This window comes from Ptiloglossa arizonensis, chromosome 10 (assembly GCF_051014685.1).
Source record: "Ptiloglossa arizonensis isolate GNS036 chromosome 10, iyPtiAriz1_principal, whole genome shotgun sequence".
Classification (NCBI taxonomy): domain Eukaryota; kingdom Metazoa; phylum Arthropoda; class Insecta; order Hymenoptera; family Colletidae; genus Ptiloglossa; species Ptiloglossa arizonensis.
The window spans coordinates 17,579,557-17,606,631 of NC_135057.1; the positions used below are offsets into that span (position 1 = coordinate 17,579,557).

Consider the following 27,075-nt stretch of genomic DNA (forward strand, 5'->3'; position numbering starts at 1 on the left):
GCGGGTGATCGCGATCCGTTCGACCGAGACGGTTCACCCGCGGGCTTTATCCGTGCCTCGTCGAGCCAACGCTCGTCTTATCCTCCGAGACGACCGCGCGAAACAAAAGCGGGCTGGAAAGGAGGATGCATCTGGCTCCGGAGCGGCGAGCTCGAGCTATTTACCGCTCGTCGAGAAACAACACCCGCGCCCGGAAATTGAGATTAAACCGCGTTCTCTCGCGCCCGAATGGCCACCGCGGAGCCGATTCTCGGCCCCTGGCTGCCCTCGTGCGTCAGAAATTACCCCCTTTCGTTTCCCCGACGAATCCCTCCCCGCGCCGAAAACCGTTACAACCAGAGGTCCTTGCTCGCTTCGAGTTTTCCGCGATCGAGCGGACAATGTCCCCGAAAGTTTCGATTCGTCGAGAATTTCGTTCTCCCTTATCCCTCCGTGCCGCCGCGTTCACCGTATTCGCCGCACGCTCCGAGTCTTCGATCGGGAGCCCTCGTCCTCGTCGTCCTCGTCGTCGACCGATTAATCGAGCATCGGTTCGCGGGAGGTTCGCAGCGGAATTGGAAATTTCTCGTTACCGAATTCTCTTGTACGCGTTCGCGGCCGTGTCTGGTTTCCACCGCCTCGCGGGATAACGCTCGAGAGGGGGTAGTTAATATTAACGGCGCGCTATAGAAGCAGCGCGTGTTGTTCCTACGTAATTTCCTACTAAACGTACCGAGGGATGTCCATGCATATTTCAAAACACCAGCTCGACGTCGTAACGTCGCGCGGCATGGCTCCGCGTCCGTTCGGTTATCTCGCGCGAGTTCGGAGGGGCCGGATATCGTCGCGGACGCTTCTCCGTTCGTAAAGTTTACCGGTACGTTTTCCAAGGAGTTTGCGCGCGATCCGATATCGAGAATCAAAATTCGAAAACGGAAGCGGAGGCAACCTTTCGACGAACGACCGTCCTCGGAACTCGAACTCGATCGTAGCTCGCGCGACACGCCGGCAACGTTCACGCGCGGAAACTTTGCGGCCGATCGACGGATTTCCAAGCGGCCCGTTGATTTTTCTCCGAGCCGGGTGAAATATCGCGCCGCTAACGGGCGTTAATGAATGAAAATGAATGGGACACGGCAGGGACGATGGTTCACCGGTGACACGGATCGCCACGCGATAACACCCTCGAGAATACTTTATGGACGGTGCGCGCGGGACCATTTGTATCGCGACAACGAAACGGTAAATGCTTCAACGACGCGAGCCGTTTACTCTTTTCCAATTTACTCCCGCCTTTCTCTCTCTCTCTCTCTCTCTCTCTCTCTCTCTCTCTCTCTCTCTCTCTCTCTCCCCGTCTTTCACTCTCTCTCTCTCTCTTCCTCTCTCTCCACCCTTTCTCCGTCCGATACGCAACGGAGGTTAAAATATTTCGGTGTCCGCGCGCGAATCGGAAAAACGCTCGAAAGCGCTTCGGCCGTTTGCGGTCGACGGATATCCCGTTTCGCGTTGTTCCATCGTCCGTTTAGGAAACGAAGCGAAAGACGGTTGTTCGTATATCGAGTATCGAGGATTTTCGATCGTTCGTCCGCCATCGAGATAAAGAACCGACGGGAAACACTCGCGGAAGAAGCGGAGAGACGCGAGAGATGCGAAAGAAAGAGCCGAGAGCGGGAGAGCCGGACGAGAGATGCAAGCCTCACCTGTGCTCTGGCCACCGCGAAGCTTCTGCTCCGGCCTCTCGACCCTCTCCTCGTTCGGGGGAGGTGGCCTCTCTGTCCTTTTCGTATAGTAGGGGTTGTACGAGGAAGGCCAGACGGTGGTCGGCCTTTTTGCTGGCAACGGCGTGCTCGGTCGTCCTGAAAATAGATTAGGACCTTTCTCATCCAACCCAGCCATTCTCTCCGTTGCTTCCGTTCTCCTCTCCCGCTCTTTGCATTTTAAACGCGTCTCGTTTGTTCGAGAATTCTCCGTTTCTCGATCGAGCCTCGCCGCGAGGAAACGAACCTTTCCGCGGAGATTCGACGGCCGATACGATCGCCGATTCGAGTTTCCAAAAACCGCGGTACTCGTTTCGTTCTCCGCCATCGGACGAGATCGCTCGCGGGATCGCCGCGCAACGAAACTTTCTCCTTCTCGTTCTCGTTCCGCGTTTCGCGTTTCGCGTTTCGTCGTTTCGAGAGGACGGGACGCGTCGAAAACAGCCGCCGCACCGTTTGACGAATTCCGTCAGCTTCTTTGAAAACGAGCCAAGTTCAACTTGTTGCGTTCGATACCGTCGCGTGGCGTGGCGTGGCGTGGTGTCGCGTCGCGTCGCGTCGCGTCGGTGACGAACTCGGTGCTTCCATCGAACCGTTCTCTCACCGGGCCTCGGCGAGGAATCGATTCGATCGTCTCGAATTCTACCGTCCCGAGTGTTTCACGCTCGGTGGAACGTTCCTTTCTTTTTCTTCTCGGTCGCGTCGTTTTAATCGCTTTTGGCGAGACCGTGGCGCGGAAATGAAACCGTTGGGATCGTTTCTCCAAAGCTCCCGACTCGAACGACCGAGGAGAAGCGCGAATAAATCCACCGCGAAACGAAAAAGGTATCGTCGCGTCGAGATTCGAGTTCGGATACGAGGGAATTTCAAATTCTTTCGAGTCGAACGCGGTCGGAAATCCTCGAGCCGCTTCGAGGATTTAAAGTTTCGGCCGCGCGCAACGAACGCGCGGCTCTCGAACCGCTCGAAACTCGAATTTCTTTGAGAACCCGAAACGTCGCGTCGCGGTTTCGAAACTCGTCTCGAGCGGAATTCGACCGCTCTCTCGATTCTTCGATTCGTCCGTCGAGCGCGTTCGCCGCAAATTTGTACGATTCGAAAGGAGGAAAAGTCGAATCGAAAGTTTCCTCGGACGGTAATTCCGTATACCGCGCATCGACCGAGGGTGCAATTCGAATTCATGCTCGACGCGGGACCCGTATACCATTATATAACATCGTTACCCTTTATAGACGCTCGCGACCCGGTAAGATGGCTCGCCACTTATTTCCGCCGCCCATAATCGAGCGGAATATTCAAACCGGTCCCGCGCGTGCCGTACGATCGTACAACGCGAAAAGTTTCTCACCCGAGGTAACCGAGCGTCGCAACATTTTCCAACGACGGTCCTTTCTCGGGAAAACCGCTGTAAATTTCGTTTTTCGTTCGCTCCCCGCGTTCCTGCCGCGATCCTCGCAATTTCAAAAGCTACCGGAACGAGTCGACCGTTTCCCAAAAACCTCTCGAAAGGAAAAAATTGGAACGTCCGAAAATAAACCGGAAATCGATTCCTTTTACGAACGCGTCGTCCTCCTCCTCGGTCCGCCTCTCTTTCGTTTCGCGTACAGCCTTAGCGGCGCGTAAGACGAGACGCGAAATTCCGTCCCCTTTCCCTTCGAAACCGTACAACGAGAACGACGACAACGATGGTGGGTGGCGATGGTGACGATGGCGATGGCGATGGCGGTGGCGATGGCGGTGGCGATGGCGGTGGCGATGGCGGTGGCGATGGCGGTGGCGATGGCGGCGGTGGCGGTGGCGGTGGCGGTGGTGGTGATGGTGGTGGTGGTGGAAGGTACTAAAAAGTTTTCGAATAAAAGTTTAAATACGGCTGGAAAAGTTTGTTTCGTAGCCCTCGCGCGGCGCCCCTCCTTTTCATTCGCCTCCGTCCTCTTTCCGTTCTCGACAATACGGTCGGCCCCGAGCTACCACCGTCTTCGCGCCAAGAATACGGCCCGTATTCTCCCGTACTCGCGTACAAAGAACGCGCGTGTCCTGTATAGGGTGTTTCCTTTCCACGGGGGCCGAGCAATCGGGACCAGTTCCCCGTATTTCGTCCGGTTTCGTCCGCTCGCTCGCTTCCTCGTTGCCGCGACCAACTTTCGGCGCAACTCGTTGAAAATTTAAGCCCACCGTTCCGTTTCGCGAACCCATCCACCGCGAAAGCGAAATTCGTTTCGCGAAGACTCGCGTTCCGTTACCGATCGCGATCGCGATCGCCGAAACGAAAGGAGGATGCATCGCCCGGAGGCTAACGCCGCGAATAATTCCGGCCTCCTTGCTCGGTGATAATTAATTACGGCTGCTAGGATCGATGGGTGTCCCGAGAGGCAACCAGCGTGTCGGGCCATTATTAAATATCGTATATTCTCGGGGGGCTAATCCCGACCCTTCGGCGAGAACGAGCGAGTACCGGTTCCCGTGGGGGAGGAGTCGAAGAGCGAGAGAGACATAGAGAGAAACAGAGAGAGAGACAAGGAGAGAATTTCAGGCGATCGTAAAGTTCGCTTTTTGAAAGGAAGATTTAGGGACGCGTTTAACGAGTTATAAGCTCGTATAAATAATGGGCTCGCGTCGCGGAGATTTTCGAGCTAGTTCCGCTTTATGGAGCGAAATTTGCAATAAGAATTTATCAGTTCTCGCAGCGCGAACCGCTACGGATTTACCTTTACGTTCCACGTTTCTCGATAAATACATCGTGCGCTCGTCGAAAGTAACGCGACGAGAAAAGACGCTCCGGTCGAAACGATCGTTCCTTCGACTTTGCGGTCCGAGCAGAGACGAGCCGTACCGAGCGAGTCGGTCGAGAACGATGCAATCTCGGTTCCCGCATCCTCGTTTTCCCTTGCCAGGACAGCGGTAATTGAATTTTAAATGCGCTTAATTGGGTCACCGGTTAAGCCGTCGATGTAATGCCGCGATATAAAATTAAAATGCTCCTCCGAGTTCGCGGAAGGTCACTGCGCCGAAATAACCGCGAGATCGATTCGTCCGCGACGTTCGACGCGACGCCGAAATATTCGCACGGACGGTTCGATGCGGAAAAATCTCTCTCGTAGTCGATCGCGGCCTCGTCGATGTTAAAAGGAAGGCGAGGACCACGGCTCGCAAAATCGTGAAATCGCGTTCCTCGAAGAGCGAATCGGCGGACGGGCGCGTGCGCGCGCGTTTCGTTTGGACCGATTGCCTCGCCGGGAGCCAGGGGGAACGCTTTAAAATTACATTTCGAAGCCAACGATCGAACCCGCGGTCGCTGCCACGGAACAACGAGCGCGTCCCGAGCGAAAATTCGCGACGCGCGATCGTCGATCGCTCGGCGATGAAAGGTAACGACGTAACCGGCAAGACGCAACGATGATCCGAGTTACCGGGCGAGCGGGGCTGCGATGTAAAATCGGGAAGCTTAATGGCGGTAATACCGTCGTGGCCGAGCCTCGTACGGCGTGAATAATGCAGCGTATCGAGATTGGTTTCGTTGCGAGAACACCGGGGCCGGAGCCACAGGGACCCGACCCAGCCATCCGGCCGAGTTATTCGCGCCGCTTTAATAATACACCCGGCGCCGATGTGCGCGCACCGTTGCCCCGACCGATGCAAAGATCGCGTTCCATCGAAGAAACGGAGAAATCTTTCGATCTCGAGAAGAATCGAGGAGAATCGAGGAGAATCGAGGAGAATCGAGGAGAATCGAGGAGAATCGAGGAGAATCGAGTCGGGTAAAGTCGTCCCCGTGCGCGCACCTTCGCTCGGGGTCTCACCTTCTTTGTTGGCGCCGCTCTTGATCTCCGTGGCCGTTGGCGCCGCGGACGGCTTCGGAATTTCTGAAACGGAAAAATTAGCCCGGCTTCGTAAACCCGACTCCCTCGATCGAGTTTCGTTCGCGATCGATCGTCGGTCCTCTTACCGTACAACCTGATGGAGCCCTCGGTCTCGCCCAGCGAGTTCTTGCTGATGCAACGATAGTTGCCAAAGTCGCTCGGCTGCAGGTTATTGATGGTGAGCCTCATGTCCGCCCTGTAACTGTTCTCCATGATGTTGGTCGTGTACTTGTCGTTCGAGAGTATCATCTCGTGGCCGAGGAACCAGTAGCTCATCGCCCGTGGATACGCTTCCGTGTGGCAGTCGAGGGTTACGTTGGTACCGGCCGGTGCACCGACCAGTTGATTCGGCACGAAGATCATCGGGGAAACTTGAACACGAACGGAACTCGAACGATCACGGGCCGAAACGAGGAGCGGAAACGCCCGAAATTAACGACGGAACGGAACCTCGACTACCAATCGGGAACCGGACCGGTGATTTCGATCCTCCCGAAAAATGAAACGCGCCTCCATCGACAACGAACCGCGCACCAACGAGGTTAACCGTGGACGAATAACGAGCGCCGCGCGGTACCGCGACTGTTTCTCGAGGGCAGCCCTCCCCGGTATGCATCGGGTTTCCCGCGAATCCGCAAATTGCCGCCACCGACCCTAATTAACGCACGCTCGTCTCGATTTCCCACCATCGACTCTATCCCCGTCCGGCGTCCATCGGATCTCTCCTTTATCGTCCTCGAACGGCAAAGCGCTCGACGAGGCGAGGAATTTGCCCGCGACCGCAACCGCGATCCCGCGATCCCGCGATCCCTCGATCTCCCGCGATCCCGCGATCCCTCGATCTCCCGCGACCTTTCCATTTTCAAAAATCGTCCCCCTGTTCTCGCTTCGAACCGAGACGTCCGGAAACGAATGAAAATTATTCAGACCCATCGCGTCTCGTCGCGTCCCGTCGCGTCCCGTCGCGTCCCGTCGCGTCCCGTCGCGTCCCGTCGCGTCCCGTCGCGTCCCGTCGCGTTCCCTCGCGTTCCCTCGCGTTCCCTCGCGTACTGGAAGGGGAAAGAAAATGCAAAGAGCGAACGTTTCGAGAGCGGGACGGAAGCCAGTGTTTTCTCGCTGCTCTAAATAAAATATGTCCGCGCCCTTCTAAATATTCAAAGGACAGTAGCAGCGTCGAGTCGTTCCTTCGTACGCACACGGCCGCGCCAAGTGACACGAACGAATGGAACGCGTAAAAGGGAAAAATGACCAGGAGCGTCGGGACGCTCGCGCAAGCTCCCGGTATTTCCCTCGGGTTTTCCTAACGGCGCATCTGCTCGACGCCCCTTCCGTTCCGTTCCGTTCCGTTCCGTTCCGTTTCGTTCCGTGCCGTTCCCTTCCCTTCCCTTCCCTTCCCTTCCCTTCCCTTCCCTTCCCTTCCCTTCCCTTCCCTTTCCTTCCGTTCCGTTCCGTTTGCTTGTTTCTTTCCCGTCGGGTAGCAGAGAACGACGCGACCGGTCGCGATTCGCGAAACGAAATTTAAACGAAACGGTCGAAATTCGATCGGTAGGAGGATCGAAATGTTACGGGTTCGAGGCGCTCGTAATAACCGCGATAACGAGAAACGAACCAAGAACGCTCGATCGGGATACGCGTATCTCGAAATCCACTCACATTCGACGTCCACGGTGATTCTCTTGCTGACCGTTGGCGGCACACCGTTGGTCGCGATGCAGAGATACGCGCCCATTTCATTGCGCGTGATCCTCGTCAAGTTTAATTGCTCGCCATCGTACAGAAGCACTGAAACCAAAAGCAGAAATTGATTCGGACCGGTCGAGCGTGCAAATACAGTGCCGCCGGAACAAACAGTCGCGTTCGACGTCAACGCATAAACAGAATCCTCCGAAGAGGAACCTGGCGCCGGTTTTATCGGCGAAACTTTCTCGGTTCGAGCGAAACCCGTTTTTTCGGCCAGGTTGTAAAACAACGGGCGGTAAACCGAAAAAGAAGAAAGAGCTCGAAAAAAGCTACCGGTCCGACGGATGGATCGATCGATCCGTCGAGAACATTTTTCACCCTTCCTCGTCGTTGCGACCCATCGACGTCGGGCTTCGTCGGTCGATTCGTTTTCTATCGCGCGAAATATTTTTCAGCGTATCTCGAACGGATTTCGTAGCTTTTCGCGAAAAGGTTAACCAGCCTCGCGTCAGCTCGCTCCCGGTCGGAAAACTCGTATCGAAATTCTTTTCTCTTCGGTTCGCCGCCGTCACGGCGGATCCCGTCGAAGCGATCGCGCGATCTCCTCTTTTCACGGCGCGTTCGTAAATCTTTACGCGGGTTCGTTTCGGCTTTACTCGCCGAAACTCGCCTCCCAGTCGCGATTAACCCCTCTCGGCGTTACAGCGGGGCCGAGTGTCGGTCGAGGGGAGACCAACGGAGGATCTTTCTTTCACGAGACGCGTGTCCCGTGCTGCCAAACTGGCTTTCGACGTCGACGACGACGACGACGACGACTACGACGAAGACGACGACACTCGGTGAAACGTCGGTGTTCCACCGAGACAGGTCGATCGATGGCTACGAATTATTGAGAGACCGGCCGAATTTCGAGGCTCTTGGCCACCGAGCCTCGCACAGAGCGTCGCACCGAGCGTCGCACCGAGCGTCGCACCGCGAGTCGGGCTTTGTCTACGCTCGAAAAACGAGGATCCCGACGACTTTTGTCCCAACGATGGCAAGGATTTCGAAAGGGTTCGCGCGATCGAATTTCGAGGACGTCTCCGTCCTGCAGGACCGAGGCGTCGGTGGAAAGGTTCGCGGTGGGGCGACTCGTCCTCGTGCCCCTGGACGAGTTTTTCGGTATCGATTCTCGACGCGAGTTCGTTTCAGCGTCGGCTCGTCTCCTATTAATGTATTCGTCGATCGGCGGCAGAACCGTTTAGCCAGCTACTCGTTCAAAGCCGGGATGCAAATCGATGGATCGAGCTCGTCGCTGCTAATAGCCCTTTCGAAAAGAGAGTTTCGGTGAAATTTTTATGCCGCGACTCGAAAACGAGGTTATCGCGGTGCGTCGCGCGAAAGGACATCGTTGCGACTTATTTCGCGTCGATTTTGGCATCGTTTTTCCAAAGTAACGCAATTTTCCCCGGCCATCGAGCGGGTCTTCTCGTTTCTCCCCTTCCCGGTCGACTACCGGTGTCTTCCCTTTTCCCTTTTCCCTTTTCCCTTTTCCCTTTTCCTTTTTTCCGTCAATTTTCTCGTCGTTTCGAATCGAGGATCGTCGCGCGACATTTAATTACGCCGCGCGGATACCGGTCGCGATATTGCGACGCGAGTCGCCACGCCCGGCCGCACCGGATACAATATTGACACGATCGCCGTACACGGATGCGTCGGTATTTACAATATGCGCAAATACGCGCCAAGCGCGATAAATGGAACAAAGTATTACAGATATTGCCCCTGCCCGGATTAATCCAGCGTTGTCTATAAAACCTGTGTATTATATTTACACGCGTGCCGGCAGTAGCTCTCGGTTTTTTTTCGTATCGAACGAATCGCTACCGGGAACGCGGTCGATCGCCGGTGAATTTTTCCACGGTTCGAGGGACTTTTCGAGCTCGTTCGAATACCCGGTAAGGTCGCTGTCGCGCGAGAACCGCCAGGTATCGAGGCTTCGCGAGGAACGCTACCGATCTTTTCGCGTCGATCGGTCCGAGCGGACCTCCCGAGACCGACTCGGGAACCGATGCGATCCGAGTAACTTTTAACGATCCCGCCTACGAAATTTCATTCCCGCACCGTGCGCCGTCGCTTCCATCGAACGATATTAGGTACAGGATACGTCGCTCGTTGCGCATCGGCCGGATTTCCACGTCGACGAGCGCCGTCAAAGCCGGAGCACGAGCACGAGCACGAGCACGAACACGAGACAGACCGTGCACCGTGCACCGTGCACCGTGCACCGGGACTTTGCGCGGCTGACGGTCGAGTCCAAGTTTCGACGTTCCGACGGAAGACGCGAGACGTCGCGGTAATGGTCTCCTCGAAACCGAAACGAAATTCGATTCCGAATCGATCCGTCGCGTTGGGTCGCTGCCGATTATTTTTAATTCCAAGTATCGTTTCGTCGACGATCGATGCGGCTCGATGCGGCTCGATGCCGAACCAAAAATCGGTCCCTCGAAATCGTCTCGATTCCGTTGCGGATAAATAGAACCGTCCGGTGGTTTTTCACGGAACGTGAACGGTTTTTCGCTGCGATCTCGGACGAACAAAGTCGAAAAGGTTCGCGTCTCGTTTGGAGGCTCGGTGGCTGGAAAAGGAGGCGGCAAACGCGACGGACGATTTAAAATTTCTTTCGCGGTTCTCCTTCGTTTTTCTCGGTTTCTCTCTCTTTACGCGTTCCTGGGTTCTCTCGCGAGCCCTTTGGAAAGCGGAACGAGTCTAATTAGCAGAAATTAGCGTAGCGACGGTGCCAGCGCCGACGGAAAAGAATCCGCGACTCGAAGACGAGAGGAACCGGGACCGGGACCGGGACCGGGACCGGGACCGGTCTCTTATTCCGTTGGCGAACCTCGACCGAAGACGGTTCTTCCCGGTGAAAAGCTCGAAAGTCGAGCTAGCGCTTACCGCGTAATCGCGAGATTACGTCTTTCGAATCCGTCTCCCCGAAACACGATAGAGAACGCGTTACGACGCTCTTCTCCGAACCTCGCGAACCTCGCGAACCTCGCGAACCTTCGGCCGCTAAACTCTCCCGTTTTACAAGCTGCTCGAAAATCCGAGGAGAAGACGGTTTCCGCGCTCGACGTAATTCGATTAATTCCACGAAATAGCGGTCCTCGTTCGGTGACGCTTCCTTCTGCGCGGAAATACCAGCTTCCTGTATTATCCAGAGGGTCCCGAACGCCGCTACGCCGGCTAGCATTCGACGAGTACGAATTCGTGCGAGTTTCGAATTCCAGGAACGATCGCGGATCCGATCCTACGTAATCTTCCAGATGGACGATTCGGTTCAACGGTGTTTACTCGCACGAAACAGGATGACGTTGAATTTCCGATAATCCGGAGAGGTTACACCGCCAGCTCGTGCCACGGCCGGGAAAGTTACGAGCTTTTTCCTATCTTCGGGATACGCTCGAGGATCCCTTTTTCATCCTAGTTTCGCGTCCCGGCACGGTTCACGGCGAGTTTCCCGCGATACGGATAACGTAACTTTGCTCATCGATGCCAATCCTCGTATTCGTCTTCCGTAGCTGGATATCTCCGTACCTATACACGATACACGGTACACGGTACACGGTACCGGAGCGCGGGAGCGTCCGTTCTACGAGTAGCTACGGAACGGACTCGGCGCGATCGAGCACGATCGAAAGAAACGATCGAAAGGACCGGCTCGAAGGACGTTCCAACGTTTTTAAACGGACCACGCCGCCCCGATTATTCCCGACAAGTGGCGACGACTCGTAACGACCTTCCGAAATCCAGGGTTACAGTTTTTGCACCGTCTCTGTAAAAAGTTATCGAACCCGTTATCGAATCGTCCGAGCTCACCGAAGAGAGGAGCTCGCTCCTCGGGATGCGTTTCGACGCAACGGGGCCCGGCCTGGCCCGGCCCGCTGCTGGCTTCCGTTTAATCTCGTTCGGAAATCGCCGCGAATCTTTAACGTCTCGTGAATATTTCATCGACGTGTCATGTGTGCGCATAATTTTCGAGCCACCGCCACCGCTGCTTTCCCATCGGGCACCGCCCACCGGTTATCCTCCGCACCGACGCGACGCGTCGCCACGGAGAACCACGTTACATCCAGCACCCGCGAACGGTCGAGAGTCGATCGATATCCACGATATTTAAACGTTTCGCTCTTCCTTTCCGCGGATCCTGACCACTACGAGGTGTTCGGGGACGTTTCGTTGCGTTCGCCTTCTCAAAGATCCCTCGTGCCACGGTAAAAGGACAACCGCGTCTTTCAATTTTTTTCAACGATTCGAAAAGTTCGTTCGGCTCGGAGCTTGGAAACTCGAGGCGCAACGCCGGTACAATTTACGATCGTTGCGTAGCGATACTGCTCGGCTCGGCTCGGCTCGGCTCGACTCGGCTCTGCGCGGCGCGGCGCGGCGCGGCGCGGCGCGGCGCTGTTGTTTTTCTTTCCGTTCGACGAGTCGACGTTCGCCCGTCCAACGGGGCCAGTAATTCGGATTTCTCGGACTCGTTATCGGCGTCCGTGTACGCGCGCGGAAAGAGCTCGTTATGAAAATTTCTCGACACGGCTCTCGTTTGTCCACCATTCGCGCAAATCTATTCGAGGAAACGTTGCGCACACCGACATCGTTCGCCTCCGTGCGAACACGCAACTGCATTATTAATAATACGGGAACGAGCGTGTGCGCGTAAAACGGAGAGAGGGGACTCGTACGGTTTATCGCGGTCCATCGCGTTAACTCGCGCGCGCCTAACCCGTCGGGAATTTTCTCGCGCGGCGCGTACAATTTCAACGCGGGCATCGAAGCCCGAACCTCGAACCTCGAACCTCGAACCTCGAATCTCGAACCTCGACGCTCGACGCTCGACGCGCGTAAACTGGTCGATAACGAGTCCCGGAATTCCCAACTTTCGGAAATCGAAATTTTTTCCCGCGAAATTCGAGTGGCAACCGAAATTTCTAATTAAAAGAAAATTGATACAACTCGCGTCGAGCGATATTTACCGAGGGCCATTTGTAAGGTAGACCGGAAAGGTGGAACGGTTACGGGGAGAAGCGCACGAGCGGCTAATTGCATTCCTAATAATACTACGGTGAGGGACGACTTGTACAGTTTATCGTAGTTTATTACCCGACCGAGTACAACCGTTGGGAATTTTCCCGTTGGCTCTCTACACTTTGCACACTGTCCCGAACCGTAACGATCGAAATTTATCGCAAAGTCGATAAGGACGTAACGCCGGATACGATGCGAACGAGCTGGAAGCTTTACGAGGAGTCGCGATACGTTGAACGCGCCGAAAATTCTTCTTCGAATTTACCCTCGATGTAGTTTCTCGGGAAGAGATCGAAACACGATTCGGCGGTGTTTGCCGCGGCATCCCGGGCCACCGTTACCGGCTCGGTTTCTCCCTACCCTTGGAACGTACGCGTACGCGTACGCGTTCGCTTTTTCCTCGAGCGAGCGACGCCTCGACGCAGTTTTACCGCCTCGAGACAATCGTCCGCCTCCTTTCGCGATAATTCGCCGCTGGGACGGAAAACGATAGTCGTCGAACGCGTTGCCGCACAGCGGACGGACTCGAACCGGATACGATTTCCTTTTTCCCGGTTTCTCGATAACGGCACGGCGTACACGCGAACAAAGAGCTCGGAACCGCCGACACTACGAACGAGTAATTACCGCGTTACCGATTATACGTCCACCGGAATGGATTTACGCGCGTTCCCTTCCACCGGGGAAATTAGCGAGGTTTATCGTTCGACGCGACCGCCGAATTATTTTCCCCGTCGTTCGAACCGAGTCGAGACGTTCGTTCCCCGGTGTTTCGAGCTCGGCGCTCGATCACCGGAAATCGAACGCAACCACGCTTTCGACGTTCAACGGTACGGTAAAATCCTCCCGAACCACCGATCACCGAGAATATCGACTTACGGTTTCGATCGAGAACTCGTCGTTGTTCGGTGCGTGAAATTCTTCTCCTTCGCTTTCGCTCGGGATCCGAGTCGATCCCTTCGAATCTCCTTGACAAATATTCGCGATCGTTTTTCCATCCATGTTCCACCGCCGGTTTACCTCGAGATTCTCCCCGAACGACCAACGACGAACGTCCAACGTCCAACGTACAACGTACCACGTACAACGTACAACGTACAACGTCGAAGGCAATCTATTACTCGAACGAGACATCGGCGCTCCTGGGACTCGATAGCGACTCCGAAGGAAGACGTACGAACGGGATCGTCCGTTCTCCTAAAATTACCATCGACGTTACGCTTCGACCGCGTTACGAATACGCAAATGCCCCTCCTAAAGTGCGCGAAACTCGTCGAGCGCGCCGAGCACGTCGAACCCGTCGAACCCGTCGAACCCGTCGAACCCGTCGAACGCGTCCTGCGCGTCGTACGCGGCGTCCCGAATCTCTCGAAAATTAACAACCGATTCGTATTTTACATCCAACGAGCCGCGATCGCGATACCTATTTATCCTTTATCGACGATCCGCTCACCTTTCTGATGTCGATTGATGTTTATGCTTTGGCCGTCTTCTCTCTTCCACATCAATTTCGGTGCGGGATATCCTTTCGCTTTGCACGTAAGGGTGATGTTCTGATTCTCTCGAATCGCCACCGTGCTCTCGGTAGAGAACGAGTCCATTATATTCGGTGGCACTTGAAACAGAGAAACGGTGAAACGGAATATTAGCTGACGTCGAACGGACGCGAGACTCCTCGGGAAGAGGAAAAATTGTCGGTGATCCGCTCAACCGGCGCCCAAACGCGACGCGACGCGACGCGACGCGATGGGTCGTACGTACGAAGCGTCGATGATCGCGAGCACGGTAAAAAAATGGAGCGCGCTTACCGACAACTTTCAGGAAGCCGACTTGGCTCATCATCGGGTTCGTGTTCACTTGGCACATGTAGTAACCCCTGTCGTCTTCGTGGACGCTGTTTATGTGAAGCAACCAGGTTTTCTGATTGTCGTGGGACACCGTGAATCTCGGTATCTTGACGACCACGTGCTTGTGAACGGTGAGCAGCATTTGACGACCCACGTGGACCCACGCAACCTGTAATCGCGATTACGTTTTTACCATCGTCCGACGCGGAATTCGACTTTCAAGTTTCTCATCGAACGTTCCACAAGTGGCTAACCGCGATACGGGAAAACTAGCGCCGGTTAACGCCGGTTAGCGCCGGTTAGCGCCGGTTAGCGCCGGTTAGCGTCGTCTAGCGTCGTCTAGCGTCGTCCAGAGTCGCGTACGAAGAGAGAAAGAACGTCGAGGAGAGTGCAACGACAGACTCGGTGCAACCGAGCTGCATCAGAAATCCTATGAACAAACATTATTACGACCGTATTTTACGCTCGGCTGGGCTAACGTTCCCCTAACTAAGCTCATTCCACGACAAAGCTTATGCACTTTCGAGGATTTCTGGGTTAAACTGCTCGCCCCTCGGCCCCGACCCAACCCCTTCCGCGGCTCTGCCGTGCTCCCGGCTGGCACTTCTTCTTTTTCATTTCCTTGGCAACGCTCGAGAACGCTCGGTTGCGCGAAAGCGCCACTTTTCCTCATTTTTACTTTCTGCCACTTTCGGCGTATCTCGCGGACGTAACGCGGCAACAACAACATCTCCTCGTGCGCTCGTCGGGGACGAATTACGGTCGACTGCTCGCCTCCTCGTCTCCTCGCCTCTTCGCCTCCTCGAATTCCTTCTTTCTCGATTTCTTCTCGCGTCGAGATCGAAACCGCGCTCCGAGTCTCGGTTAATTCCCGGTATCGGGCACGCCGCGCTCAAATTTTCACCGAAAATTCCCTCTCGATCGTTTCCGTCCGTTGCACCGACCGCTTTTCTTTCCAAAATAAACGTTCGCCTCGACGGTTGCGCGTTGTAAATTAACCTTCCGTACGATGAAAACGTTCGACGCGCTCCGTTATCGGTTACTCGAGGTCGCCGGCCGTCGGTTCTTTCTCCGGCGAGCTTTTCCTTGGAAAATATTTGAAAAACCGATACAAGCCGTTCTTGGAATCGAAAAGGAAAATGTACGTTCGCGTAACGATCGCGTAACGATCGCGCAACGATCGCGCAACGATCGCGCAACGATCGCGCAACGATTCGACGACGAAATATTCGTCCGGAAATAATTGTCGGGATCCATCGTTTTCAATTCGTATCCATCGTTCGTTGCGTTATCGAACCAGCGGCGAGCGTTTCTCCCTGGAACGTTTCCAGCTCCGATTAAAACAGCCGCGATTCGCCACCGATATCGAAACGCGCTTCACGGAGTGCCGTTCTCTCTTTCTCCTCCCGAAACGTTTTCAACATTTTCAATATTTAACATTTTTAATTCGAGGTTCCGAATAGCGTCGAATAGCGGGGAATCGCGCGTTCTCGCTCGAGAAACGTGGTTTCCGGCGCGATGCGAACACGGTAGCCACCGACGAGCCGTATCGGCGTTTAAACGGTCTCGAGGAAGAGCTCGCGCCTCGATCGAAATCCCTGGCACCGACGCAAAGTCGGGCTTAACCGATACCGCGATACCGCGATACCGCGATACCGCGATACCGCGATACCGCGATACCGCGCCGTTGCTTTTATATCGCGTGGAAGTAGGCGGCTCTTTTTTCGAGACGAACAACCACCCGAAGCGTCTCACCGAGGCGATATCGTTCCATCTCCGAAATAAAGCCGTTAAATTCGCAACAACGTAGTCTCGGTCCGGACGTCGGCGACGCCTCCGAAAGGATTTTTCCGCGCTTTCCACGACCGAAGCGCGGTTCCGGCTTTAATTAAAATCGCCCGCGTACGCTCCGGACGCGCGCGTTTCTATACCGGACGATACGACGCGATCCGGATTCGATCGCTTTTGGCTCTTCGAGGCCGTGCGCCGGCGGCTGTCGACCAAATCGAGATTTTCGTTCCGGAACGATCGACGTGCGTGAAACCGACAAGAGGAAACCGGCCTGAAAAAGAGTACGAATAAAATGAAAAGCTCACGGGAAAGAAAAAAAATATCGAAAAACGATCGCGTTCGTTCGTCGAATAAAACACCATGAATTTAAGCGTCGCGTCGCGTCGCGTCGCCTCGCGTCGTTTGGCGAGGTTGTCGAGGGTTGTCTACCGGGCTTTCCGCTCGGAACCGAACGCAATTAACGCAATTAAAGAGCCGGAGCGCGCGACGGGCGACGGGCGACGGGCGACGGGCGACGGGCGACGGGCGACGGGGGGGCGGGCGGCGGGCGGCGCGCGTATAATTTTAAGAACGCTTCGCGACGTTTAATCGCGACTCTAGTTTGGATTCGTTGCGTTAATAAGGCCAAGACCTCGGGCCCGGGCCCTTTCGCGCGATAATTTCTAATTTCCTCGGAACTACGAATCGCCCGGTATCCCCGTGAGTGACAGTAATTATCCGGCGACAGTCAGCGTTCTACGCGCGAGGTATACCGAGTCACGTGCCGTCTTAATGCCCCGGACTCGTTGCAGAATTTACATTTCGCTTTAAATACGTGCCCCGATGCCGAGCCGCCGTCAGAATTTGCAACGGTGCTCTTTTGGTCGCCGAAAACCCTCTCGGACGACAGACGTCTCCTAAATTTCTCCCCGCGAAAATTCGTAGCTCCGTAAACGAGACTCGGTTGTCCTCGTTCGGGAGTCGTTGGAACGTTCGAACGATGGCCGCGGCTCGCGGGACGGAGAGAAACCGAGAAAGAGAGAAACCGAGAAAGCGAGATACACGAACGCGCTCCGAGCCGAACGTTCGAGTTTCGAAAAGAAGGCTAATTTAGATACCGTCGCCCGTAAATGTACTTTATTACGGGAAATATTTCCGATAAAGCGGCATCGAACCTCGCGAATTACGACGAGCGATGAATCACCGGTTTCGACGATTTCGAAACGCGATCCAACGTCGATCGTCTTCGAGAACGCCGAAACGGCGAGCGAGGTCCTCGAACGGAAAAAGAAACCGGCACTCGGAGATTCCACGAGCCTCCCGAACGATCGACCACCCGCCTTCTACGATTTAATTAACCTCTGCGCTGGAACCGTTCCCGGCACAGGGAAGGGAAGGGAACGGAACGGAAGGGTGGGAAAAAAAGGTAACAGAGTGGCTCGAGAGCATAACAAGCGAGAACGCTGGACGGCTCGACGGCCGATAGAGCGAGAGAGCGAGAGAGAGAGAGAGAGAGAAAGCGAGAGAGGGGAGGGTCGGGACGGGGCCATTCCGACGACGGGGCGGCATTTAGCGTCGAGGAGGGTTGCCCGTTTTAATCAACTTTGCAAAAATATTCCCGGCGTTTGCCGGTGCTCGGTCATTAGGCCGAGCTTGATTTCCCACAAGGTCGCTCTTCTATTTCTCTCCGGTGTTTAGCTTTAACGTCCCTGGTCCGTTTTACGGGCGAAAGGTCGCGCGGCGTCGACGACAGCAGGTCCGTTCGCGAAACGGACCTTTGTCTCGTCACCGAGACGTTTATTAATTCCCTTTCCCTTCCACCGTTGGTCCGTTGGTCCGTTGGTCCGTTGGTCCGTTGGTCCGTTCGCTCGAAACGCTCGTATCGATTTCCCGTTTCGTAGGAAAATCTCGAGAAACGTTGCAACGGGGAGGCGTCCAGTTTCGTTATTTTCGGAGCGAAAATCGGGAGCTCGGTTTCTCGTAGTCGCGTTCGAAGCGAGAAAAAAGAAGAGCCGAGGGTATTTCGCGCGCGACGCAATTAACGAAACGCGAGCGGGCGACGCGTAAAAGCGATCGAGTTAATCGGGCCTTTTATCCGGTGTTCTCGAACGGTGGTGAATAAACGTTGCCGGAGGCGTGTCGGTGGCGATCGTCGATGGCGTCGCCCGCAATCGCTGGATCTCGAGCACGAGAGCCAACTCGACGATTTATCGACGCGGTAATTAAAAATAATTTCAGGGATCGCGAGACCCGGCACGGTATCCACCGAGCGCCGCCGACGCTCAACGCTCGACGCTCGACGCTCGACGCTCGACGCTCGACGCTCGACGCGCTCGCTGGTAATCCGGTTAGCAAATTAATTATTAAATTCATTTCCTAATTAGGTAATTACCGAGAGCACTCGAGCGTGCCGCCTCAACTTTTGCTCCCGGAAGGGCCTGCTGCCAGCCAGCTTTCCGCCGCGCGTTCGCCCCCGCGAATAATGGACGAACGGTGAAAGTTCTTTCCGTGGACGACGGTTAAATACGGTTCGCGATATCTCGGGGAAACGCGAGCGTCTCGGACGTTATCCCCCACTCGGTAATTACGAATCGCGCTCGTATCGCAATTTTTTTGCGAAACGCGAAACGCGAAACGCGTCTCTGCGGTCGGCTGGAATTTGTCCCGCGGCCGTTCCAAAGAGTTCCATTGTAATTCCCCGCCGGCACGATACCGGTTTCCTGATATAATTAAATCCAGGAAAATTGACAAAGTCGTACGGTTTCTTCGAGTTGCTCGGACATCGAGTACCTACCGCGCCGGTTCCGAGTCTGCCACTCGGAAGAGAGAGAGGAGAGAGAGAACGCGAAAGGGGGTTAGAGGGCTCGGCACCCCCGTAGATGGAATTTTCTGGTGTTTCGATCAAAGAACTCGACCGACGTTCCATCCGGGACTCCGTATTCGCGAAACGTCGAGTCTAATGAGACTGCCAGATACTCGAGTCACGGCACGTGTTCCGAATCCGAGAGGAAAATTATTCGCGGTCAAAGGTACGCGGATCGATCGCTTCCCTCCGTGTCCTCGAAACAGCGTTCGCGAACGTCCACGACGATTCGACTTTTCCAAACGAACAACCATTCGATACGATACGATGCCTTTTATTTACGGAACTTGTACGGGAACGGGAACGGGAACGGGAACGGGAACTGGAACTGGAACGCAAGTTTCACTGAAACTTTCAACGGGACGAGTAGCGCGAGCTACGTAGCTACGGCGACGTATCGTCGAACCTTTTTCCTCGGTTCGTTTCGTACGCGTGGGAAAAGATCGGATTCGGGGTAGGAACGTTACGGCGCACGTGGGAAATCTCGAGTAAATATTTCGCCCGGCGAGCCGATCGCGGAGGGAGGCGGGAATTTTTTTCATTTTTTTTTTTTTCATTATTCGCGTTTCGTTCCGTCGAATTTCACGGTGTTTCGAAGCGCATCGGACGAATCGAAGCTCGGCCGCTCGTAAATCGATCCCGGTTAATTTACCGTCGTTATTATTACCTCCGTGTAATAAATTTTGTTCGATTCCAGCGTCGCTTTTTATCCGTCCGTGGTTATTCGCGACATCCGTCCAGTCTCCGCGGTCTCCGCGGTCTCCGCGTTGCTCAAGGTTCCGCAATTTCTTTCGAAAAGATTCAAGAGTCGCGTCCGTCCGTCTCGATTCTCGATCGGTTGGACGATTCGCGATCGGTCGAGGGAAAATTCGAGGGTCCTCCCCTCCCTTTTCGGTAGTTCGTTCTCCCTTTTCGGTAGTTCTCCATCGTCGAACCGGACGAGTGCTCGCGTTCTCTCGAAATCGAAGAGAGCCGCTCCGGTGTTTCCGAATCCGCGTATTTGCTAACGAGGTTCTCACCGTATCGACGACGATTCGTTTTCGACGGCGTCGCGATCCGGAATACTCGATTCCGTTTCGATGTACCTTCGTCTCGATAACGTTCGCCGGACTTTATTTTCGCGCGTCCGGTCCGATGGCGCGCTGTTCCATCCACTCGGATAATATTATTCCGGTTTCGTTGCGATATTTTCTTCCCGTAGAAACGTACGGAGCCGCGCGAAGAATCGATACATCGGAAGCAGATACCGTAAATATTTCAGAATCCCTCGGCGGCAGCCGGCGTTACAATGTCTGCAGCGGCATTTATTATTTACTCACGGCGACCCGGCGCGGTACGGCGCGGTACGGTGCGGTACGGCGCGGTACGTCGCGGTACGGCGCGGTACGTCGCGGTACGGCGCGGTACGGCGCGGCACGACGTTGCGTAATAACGGAGCCTTGGACGAGAGTTACGTAAGCGCAAAGTCCTGGCTGCATACCGCATTCTACCGCAGCGCATCTCCTCGCAGCGCATCTCCTCGCCGCGCCGCGCCGCGCCGCGCCTAACTGGAATATAGTATACCCGTCCACGTATCGCGTCTACGCGACCACGCGCAATAACGAACGAACGAAAGAACAGTGGCGCTCGGAAATGGTAGACTCGAATCGGCACGGCATGCGAATAGATCGTATTCGATCGGGTTCGATTACCTTGTAATTACCGAGGTTTTCGACGACGCAGGGTAGGCTGACGTCTCTCCCCAGTGGCACCGTGACGTTCGGTATCGGCTCGGCGAACATCGGTTGATCCGAGAGGGCTGCGCAAACAAACCAAGAGAACGTTTCGTTAGTGCGCGTTACGTAGTTTTTCGTAGTTTTTCGTAGTTTTTCGTAGTTTTCGTCGCGGAGAAAAAGGGTCCGAGGCGAGGATCGATCGGCGTTGGTCGGTTTTTCGCGCCCGAATAGCCCACCGTGTCCGAACGCTCGGTATCGTCGGGGATTCCCTTATCTCCGGTCTTTCGGTACGTTCGGTGCGCTCCGACGGTCGAAGCGTTTCGAACCTCTCGAGCGTCTCGAACGTCTCGAACGTCTCGAACGTCTCGAACCTCTCCAGCGTCTCCAGCCTCTCCAGCGTCCCGTAACTCGTTGGAATTTCCAGTATCTTTGCCATCTTCGGTTCTTCCTGGCTATCTCGACGTTTATCGGTATCGTCGTTACCGGCGCGCGGCGTATCGTTCGCGTCGCGACCATCGGAAAACGATCCGAGCTGCGCGAGGACTCGTAGAAAGGTCAAAGGACCTTCCTTTCCTACTTCGTTTCCTGCTCGAAAATTTCACGGCGTCGGGCAACGAGCGAGCTACCTTACGAAGAAAGGGGATTTCGTTTCTCGAGCGTATTCAGCGAAACCTAAACCGGTAGAGAATCGAGAGAAATTTCGGCCGCGTCGCGTTCGCGTTCGCGTTCGCGTTCGCGTTCGCGTTCGCGTTCGCGTTCGCGTTCGCGTTCGCGCTCGCGCGCAGCGAGCTTCGCCGAACGATCCTCGCCGCGTTTACGCAACTAGTTTCGCGAATCGTTTCTACGATCGGCTATTCCGGAGCGTGGTCGGTAAAGGCGAATCGGCAACCGCGAGTAATCGCTCGAAACGCCCATCGAACGGCTCGCGGAGAAGGATGGTCGTCGACGAGCGTTTGCGCAAGGTCGCGATAACGCGTACCACCCGTCGCGTACGGTTACGCCGCGGCGAGTCGCGTTCCTTCGAAAGGAACGCCAATTGTCTCGCGATTCGCCGCGTATCGTTCGTTCGTTCGAAAGGCGTGCGTTCTCGGGTAGCGTTGCCCGGCCAACGAGGGACCAAAATCGAGACAATCGACGAGGTTCGCGGCGCGTCCGAATGTAGAGAGAGACTCGAGCGGACCACCCGGTTCGAGATGACGTCGCGGAGTTTCGACAAGTACGTCCTGATCGGTTTCTCGACGTTCGCGTTCCTCTTCTACGTCGCGATCTTTCGCTCGCCCGAGTACCGAGCGGTGTCGCGCGTCCGCGGAACGACCAAGAAGATACTGTTCTGGAACACGATGTTCGGCGACGAGACGTTTTACATGGGAAAAGGCGACATTTTCCGCGGTTGTCCCGTGAACGATTGTTACGCGACGCGCAACAGAAGTTACGCGAACCCGCTGGATTTCGACGCGGTTCTGTTCCACGGGAACGAAATCGATCTCGAGGATTTGCCGAGCGAGAGGAGTCCGCGGCAGCGGTACGTTTTCGCGAACCTGGAGAGCCCGGCCAACCGACGGCTCACCAACCGCTTCCTCGAGACGTACTTCGATACCACGATGACCTACAGATTGGACAGCGACGTTCCATGGACGTTCGGTAGCGTCCTGGACGCGAGCACCGACCGAATCGTCGCTCCTCTTCGGAACACCGAGTGGACGAAAATCTACGAGGATTCAGGTACGAATATACAAACGAACGAACGAACGAACGAACGAACGAACGAACGAACGAACGAACGAACGAACGAACGAACGAACGAACGAACGAACGAACGAACGAACGACGCAACGTCCGTTTTCGGTGAAACGGTCCTTCTTCGAGTCTTCCGAACGGGATATTGTTTCGCGCAGGCAACCGGGAAGAGGATCGAGCCAATCCCGAGCCGAGCGGGACGATCCGTGCCAAGACGAAACCGATCGCGTGGTTCGTGAGCAATTGCTTCTCGATGAGCGGTCGGGAGAAATACGTGTTCGAGCTCTCCAAGTACATACGCGTGGACATTTACGGGAAATGCGGACGGTACTCTTGTCCTCGTAACCGAGACTGTTTCAACGACGTCGCGGAGCCGAACTACTTCTTCTACCTCTCCTTCGAGAACTCCCTCTGCGAGGATTACGTAACCGAGAAGTTGTACAACGCGCTCAGGTAAAACGACACCGACACCGACACCGACACCGACACCGACACCGACCACCCTGCGGAACGCGTTCAGAGCGGAAAATGCTTGTCTTTCAGATACAACGTGGTGCCGATCGTTTACGGAGGCGCCAATTACACCTCCTTCGCACCGCCGCGATCCTACATAGACGCTCTCGAATTCGACTCGCCGAAAGATCTCGCCGAACACTTGAAGCGATTGATCGAGAATCCGCACCAGTACCAAAAGCACCTCGACTGGAAGAACTACTACAAGATCGACGGGAGTAACCATCGCGTTGCTTGCAAACTCTGCGAGTTCCTTCACGAGAACCGGAAACCGCGAAGGTTCGATCTTCTCTCGGATTGGTACAGTTGGTACAGTTGTCCTCTGCAGAGTATTTTGAGCCGCGAAAAATACGCGACGCGAACGAGCGTCGCGGCGGCGAGGACGCGCGATCGGGACGCCCGGAGAAATTAGCGCGGACGGACGTTCAGCGCAGGGACCGACCGATTCTTTTCTAATCTTCACCGTCCCTTTCCCGTCCCGGAACGAGTACGGAATCTCGAAATAAATCGATTCGCAGGAAAATTTCTCTCTTCTTCGAAACGAGCACGGAACGCCCCATCGATCGCCGCGTGCCCTCGAAATCGATGCCTCTTCTTCGCCGGTTTTATCGCGGAAAGGATCGCCGGTCCTGCCGATTCGTTCTCGATCGAGCGGCGTCTACCGCTCGACGATTCGATTTCGGTGTTCGAGTCGCACCGACCATTATTTTCGATCGCGCGTTACACGTTGTTTTCTTTTTTTTTATTTATTTATTTACGCTACGAACCCAGTACAGGATTATCAGCAGCACGCGCATCGATGTGCACACCAACGGTACGAAGCAAGAAACGGAATACACGAGTTAAGATTACCCGAAGATACATCGTTGTGTACCGTTATACGTGAATAAATGCTCGTTACTAGCGACGTTACGCGTTGTTCGCGCACAAAAGTCGAACCTTTCGATCGGACGAATCGACACGGGACGAAAAAAGGGCACGACTCCGGACATTTCGAAACAAAAACTCGCCGGACGCCGCTCGATCGTCGCGCGGAACGATTTTTCCATCGGACGAAACATCGGACGAGGATTTTTGAAATCGGAAAACGCGACGGACGACCGAACTCCTCGATCGACGTTTCGTCCGCTACGGCGATGGTTCGTTCGTATCGTTGCTCGTTCCCGATTCACCGATTCCGAGTATACCCGAACGCGATTCTATCGGCCAGCTGTGTACATTCGATCGGATATATCGTGCAAGAATAGAGTCCGTCACCGACGGTTCTCTTCGCTTTTTCGGAAATATACGCGGAATCGATGCTCGCGCGATTTTAAAAGCAACCGAGTACGAATTCGGCGACGAACGTTTATTTATAAAACGTCCGAGAACCGACCCGATCGATGAACGCGCGACGAAACGTTCCGCGAATATAGTACTACTATATATTTCGCCGCGCGCGAAACGAACGAACCGACCAACGAACCGACCAACGAACCGACCAACGAACGCACGCTTTCCGAATTTCGTCCGAAAAGGTCAAGGTCGTAAACGATAAATACGAGATTCGGGCTGGACGCTGGCAAAGTACGGCTCGAATCGCGCCGGATGGATATAAAAGGAAATTACCGGCCTCTCGATCTCTCTCGACCTCCGCCCTTCTAACCCGATTTACGGCCGTCCCTCGCGAATCTCCACCCCCGGCGGGACTTCTTTACGGACCGGTTTCGGTATTTGCGCGGCGTCTCGAGCTTTATCGAGAAGGGTAATTATCGCTCGGTAAAGCGTCGACGAAGCTCGCCCCTTTCTACGAGACCTCGATCCGTTCGCGCGCTTCGACATCGCGAAACGATCGGTGTCGCGATACGAACGACGATCCGAGCGGACCATCCTATCGAGGATCCTCGATTCCACTGGTCTTTCCGCGGGAAAATCTAGACGACGAACAACGCCGGAACGAAATTGGTATCGCGAGAACGGACCGCTCGTGGGAAAAGACGAGACCGAGAGGGGAAGGAGGACGGGAAGAGCGACGGTAAGTCGTTCGCGGAACAACGTCTGCTCGCACTCGCGAAATTGCCACCGGCAGAAGCTTTCGAGGATGCGACGTGTCTGCACGACGCGCACCACGCGCGCATCGCGCCAGTTGCATCTGCAACGGATAGAAGACACTTTAGCCGATACCCTGCGCCGAGTCGTTGACGTTTTTCGGATCGATCCGAACGACGATAATTCTTCGGGACGTATCGGCACGAGGACGAGGAGGACGACGACGCCAGCCGATGGTATTATTTACTTTTCGCGGTGTGGATTTCTTCTCGGACGGTGACGCGGGGCTTCGTTTCGACGAGAAAAAGCCGTTCGGTGCCGTATCGGAATATTTCCGGAAATATTGGAAAAAACGAGGCGGTGGATTTCCGGTCGAAGATGGTCTCCCTTTGTCCGAGCGTACGCTCGGTCCCTATCGGCGATAACTCGGATACTTTCGTATCTCGGCAATAATTCCTGTTCGGTGCGCGAGGCTTCGGTCGTCGCCGTCGCCGTCGCCGCCGGAAGTGGATAGCCAAAGTAGTGAGCGAGCTGCTCGACGTTCTTTCGGCCGGATCGAGGGGTGGAAGAGCCCGAGAAGAGCCCGAGAAGAGCCCAGGGAAATTTATCCGACGGATAAAAATGTCCGTTAGAGTTTATACAGGGAGCGGCGAGATTTCAATAAAACCCTCGATTGTAAAGTACGGATAGAGGAGGCTGTCCGGACGTTACACGGGTCGGTGGAGCTCAAAGTCGAGTCTCCCTCTTTATCGAGTCTCCCTCTCTCGCGGAGGGTGGCTCCTTTGGTCGGTTTCTCGCATCCGCGCGAGACACGCCCCGTGTGCGGCATCGCGTTATCGATACGCGCCACGGAATTCTTTCCACGGTAACGTTTCGAAGGGCACGCGTTCCAACGGGGGTTTCGTTCTTCGACCCTGAACTCGACCGCACCGAGGCGACCAGCAACCGTCAAGAGTTTCGTACGCGCGTTCGCGCGTTCCTACTTTACGGTAGAATCGGCGGGCGATAAAACGACCAGCCAGTGGATACGTCTCTTTGGCCACGCGGGGAACGGTAATATAGTACGACGATCGAACCGGCGCGGCGCGGAACGCCGAGCTCTGAATCAGTCTCGTCGTACCATCGATTCTGCTCGCGCGCCTGCTTTAAGACCGACCGTAAACTCCGAATCGGACGATTTAACCGAGGACTTTGACTCGGTTTCTCCGGCTCCCTGGACGCCCGTGAGACTCGTTCGCGACGCGACGGTTACGACCGATCGAATCCATCGATCCCGCGATAAACCAAAGACCTTTCGGGGAAATTAACCGAGTCGCGTCTTTACGGACCCGAGAAACGGAGAAGAGACACCGCTTCCCTGACCGACCTCCTTCTTTTTGCGCTCGCGACGAAACCGTCCAACGAGAACGAAAGAAGCGGTACTTTCGAGAGCGTACGAACACCGATAACCGACCTACGCGGCAAACGCGTATCGAGCTCCTTTCTCGCAACTTCCCCTTCGAACGAGCGACGCGAAAGGGACGCCGTGCTTTGCGTTTCTCCGTCGCGGGTGCGCGTCGAGTTTGAACGCGAAAAAAAAGAAAAAGAAGAAATCGATCTTTCGAATCGCGTCGTTACCCAGCCGCTCCGCTCGAACGTTGTTTGTTCGTCGCGCGTTGTTTCCAAAGGGAAACGGTAAACGGTTCTCGCGTGGCGTGGTGCGGTGTGGCGCGGTGTGGCGCGGTGTGGCGCGGTGCGGCGCGCGCTTTCGAAAAAAAAATGTTTCGTCCGAGCTGAAAAAACGTCTGTTATACTCGCGCTGCCTCTGGATAAACTCGTTACCGTGGACCGTGCCGGGCCCGTTTCTCGTTCCTCGTTCCTCGTTCCTCGTTCCTCGTTTCTCGTTTCTCGTTTCTCGTTTCTCGCTTCTCGCTCGTCGGGGCTCGATACAGCAATTACGACGAAGCAAACACGCGATAAAACTCTTGGAGCGAGTTTTATTTTCCGCAGAAAGCGGGTATATTCGAGCGGACAGGAACGACGCGCGTCCCGGGCTCTCTCGCGTTCGCGTTCGCGTTCGCGTTCGCGTTCGCGTTCGCGTCGAACCGACCGTAGACCGTTCTCTCGAATAGAATTTCAATTCCGGACGTAATCGTCGAAACACGCGAGACTCGGCTCGAGCGAATCGCGTCGAGGCGAGTTTCGGCTGAAATTTTCCGTCTTCGCGAGGCCGGCCGGCCGACCGAACGTCGATCGCGATTCGTCGCGCGACGATTCCTTCCGCGA

At 55.3% G+C, this 27,075-nt stretch overlaps 2 protein-coding genes across 5 annotated transcripts in view; one reads left to right on the forward strand and one right to left on the reverse strand.

Moving 5' to 3' along the window:
- LOC143152486 (lachesin) overlaps positions 1-27,075 on the reverse strand; it is a 114,253-nt gene that overhangs the window by 13,272 nt on the left and 73,906 nt on the right. The window contains exons 1-8 of one of the 4 annotated variants that reach the window (XM_076322690.1): positions 20,904-21,294; positions 20,509-20,615; positions 14,146-14,353; positions 13,791-13,952; positions 7,247-7,375; positions 5,680-5,964; positions 5,534-5,596; positions 1,680-1,835 (exon numbers count right to left, since the gene is read on the reverse strand). In XM_076322690.1, the coding sequence (XP_076178805.1) occupies positions 1,680-1,835; positions 5,534-5,596; positions 5,680-5,964; positions 7,247-7,375; positions 13,791-13,952; positions 14,146-14,353; positions 20,509-20,615; positions 20,904-21,048 (1,255 nt within the window). In that variant the 5' untranslated portion in view covers positions 21,049-21,294. The other 3 variants (XM_076322694.1, XM_076322691.1, XM_076322692.1) reach the window with 3 other exon arrangements.
- On the forward strand, positions 21,436-23,689 carry Fuctc (alpha-(1,3)-fucosyltransferase C). The gene is made up of 3 exons (XM_076322689.1): positions 21,436-22,254; positions 22,428-22,722; positions 22,813-23,689. The coding sequence occupies exons 1-3, from the start codon at positions 21,468-21,470 to the stop codon at positions 23,192-23,194; spliced, it is 1,464 nt and encodes a 487-aa protein (XP_076178804.1). The 5' UTR covers positions 21,436-21,467; the 3' UTR covers positions 23,195-23,689.

Bases quoted from the DNA above. Each gene is read 5' to 3' on its own strand.
- Fuctc (XM_076322689.1), top strand. From the start codon at position 21,468: ATGGTCGTCGACGAGCGTTTGCGCAAGGTCGCGATAACGCGTACCACC. The intron at 22,255-22,427 runs GTACGAATATAC...TGTTTCGCGCAG, and splicing joins GAAAATCTACGAGGATTCAG to GCAACCGGGAAGAGGATCGA. The intron at 22,723-22,812 runs GTAAAACGACAC...CTTGTCTTTCAG, and splicing joins AAGTTGTACAACGCGCTCAG to ATACAACGTGGTGCCGATCG.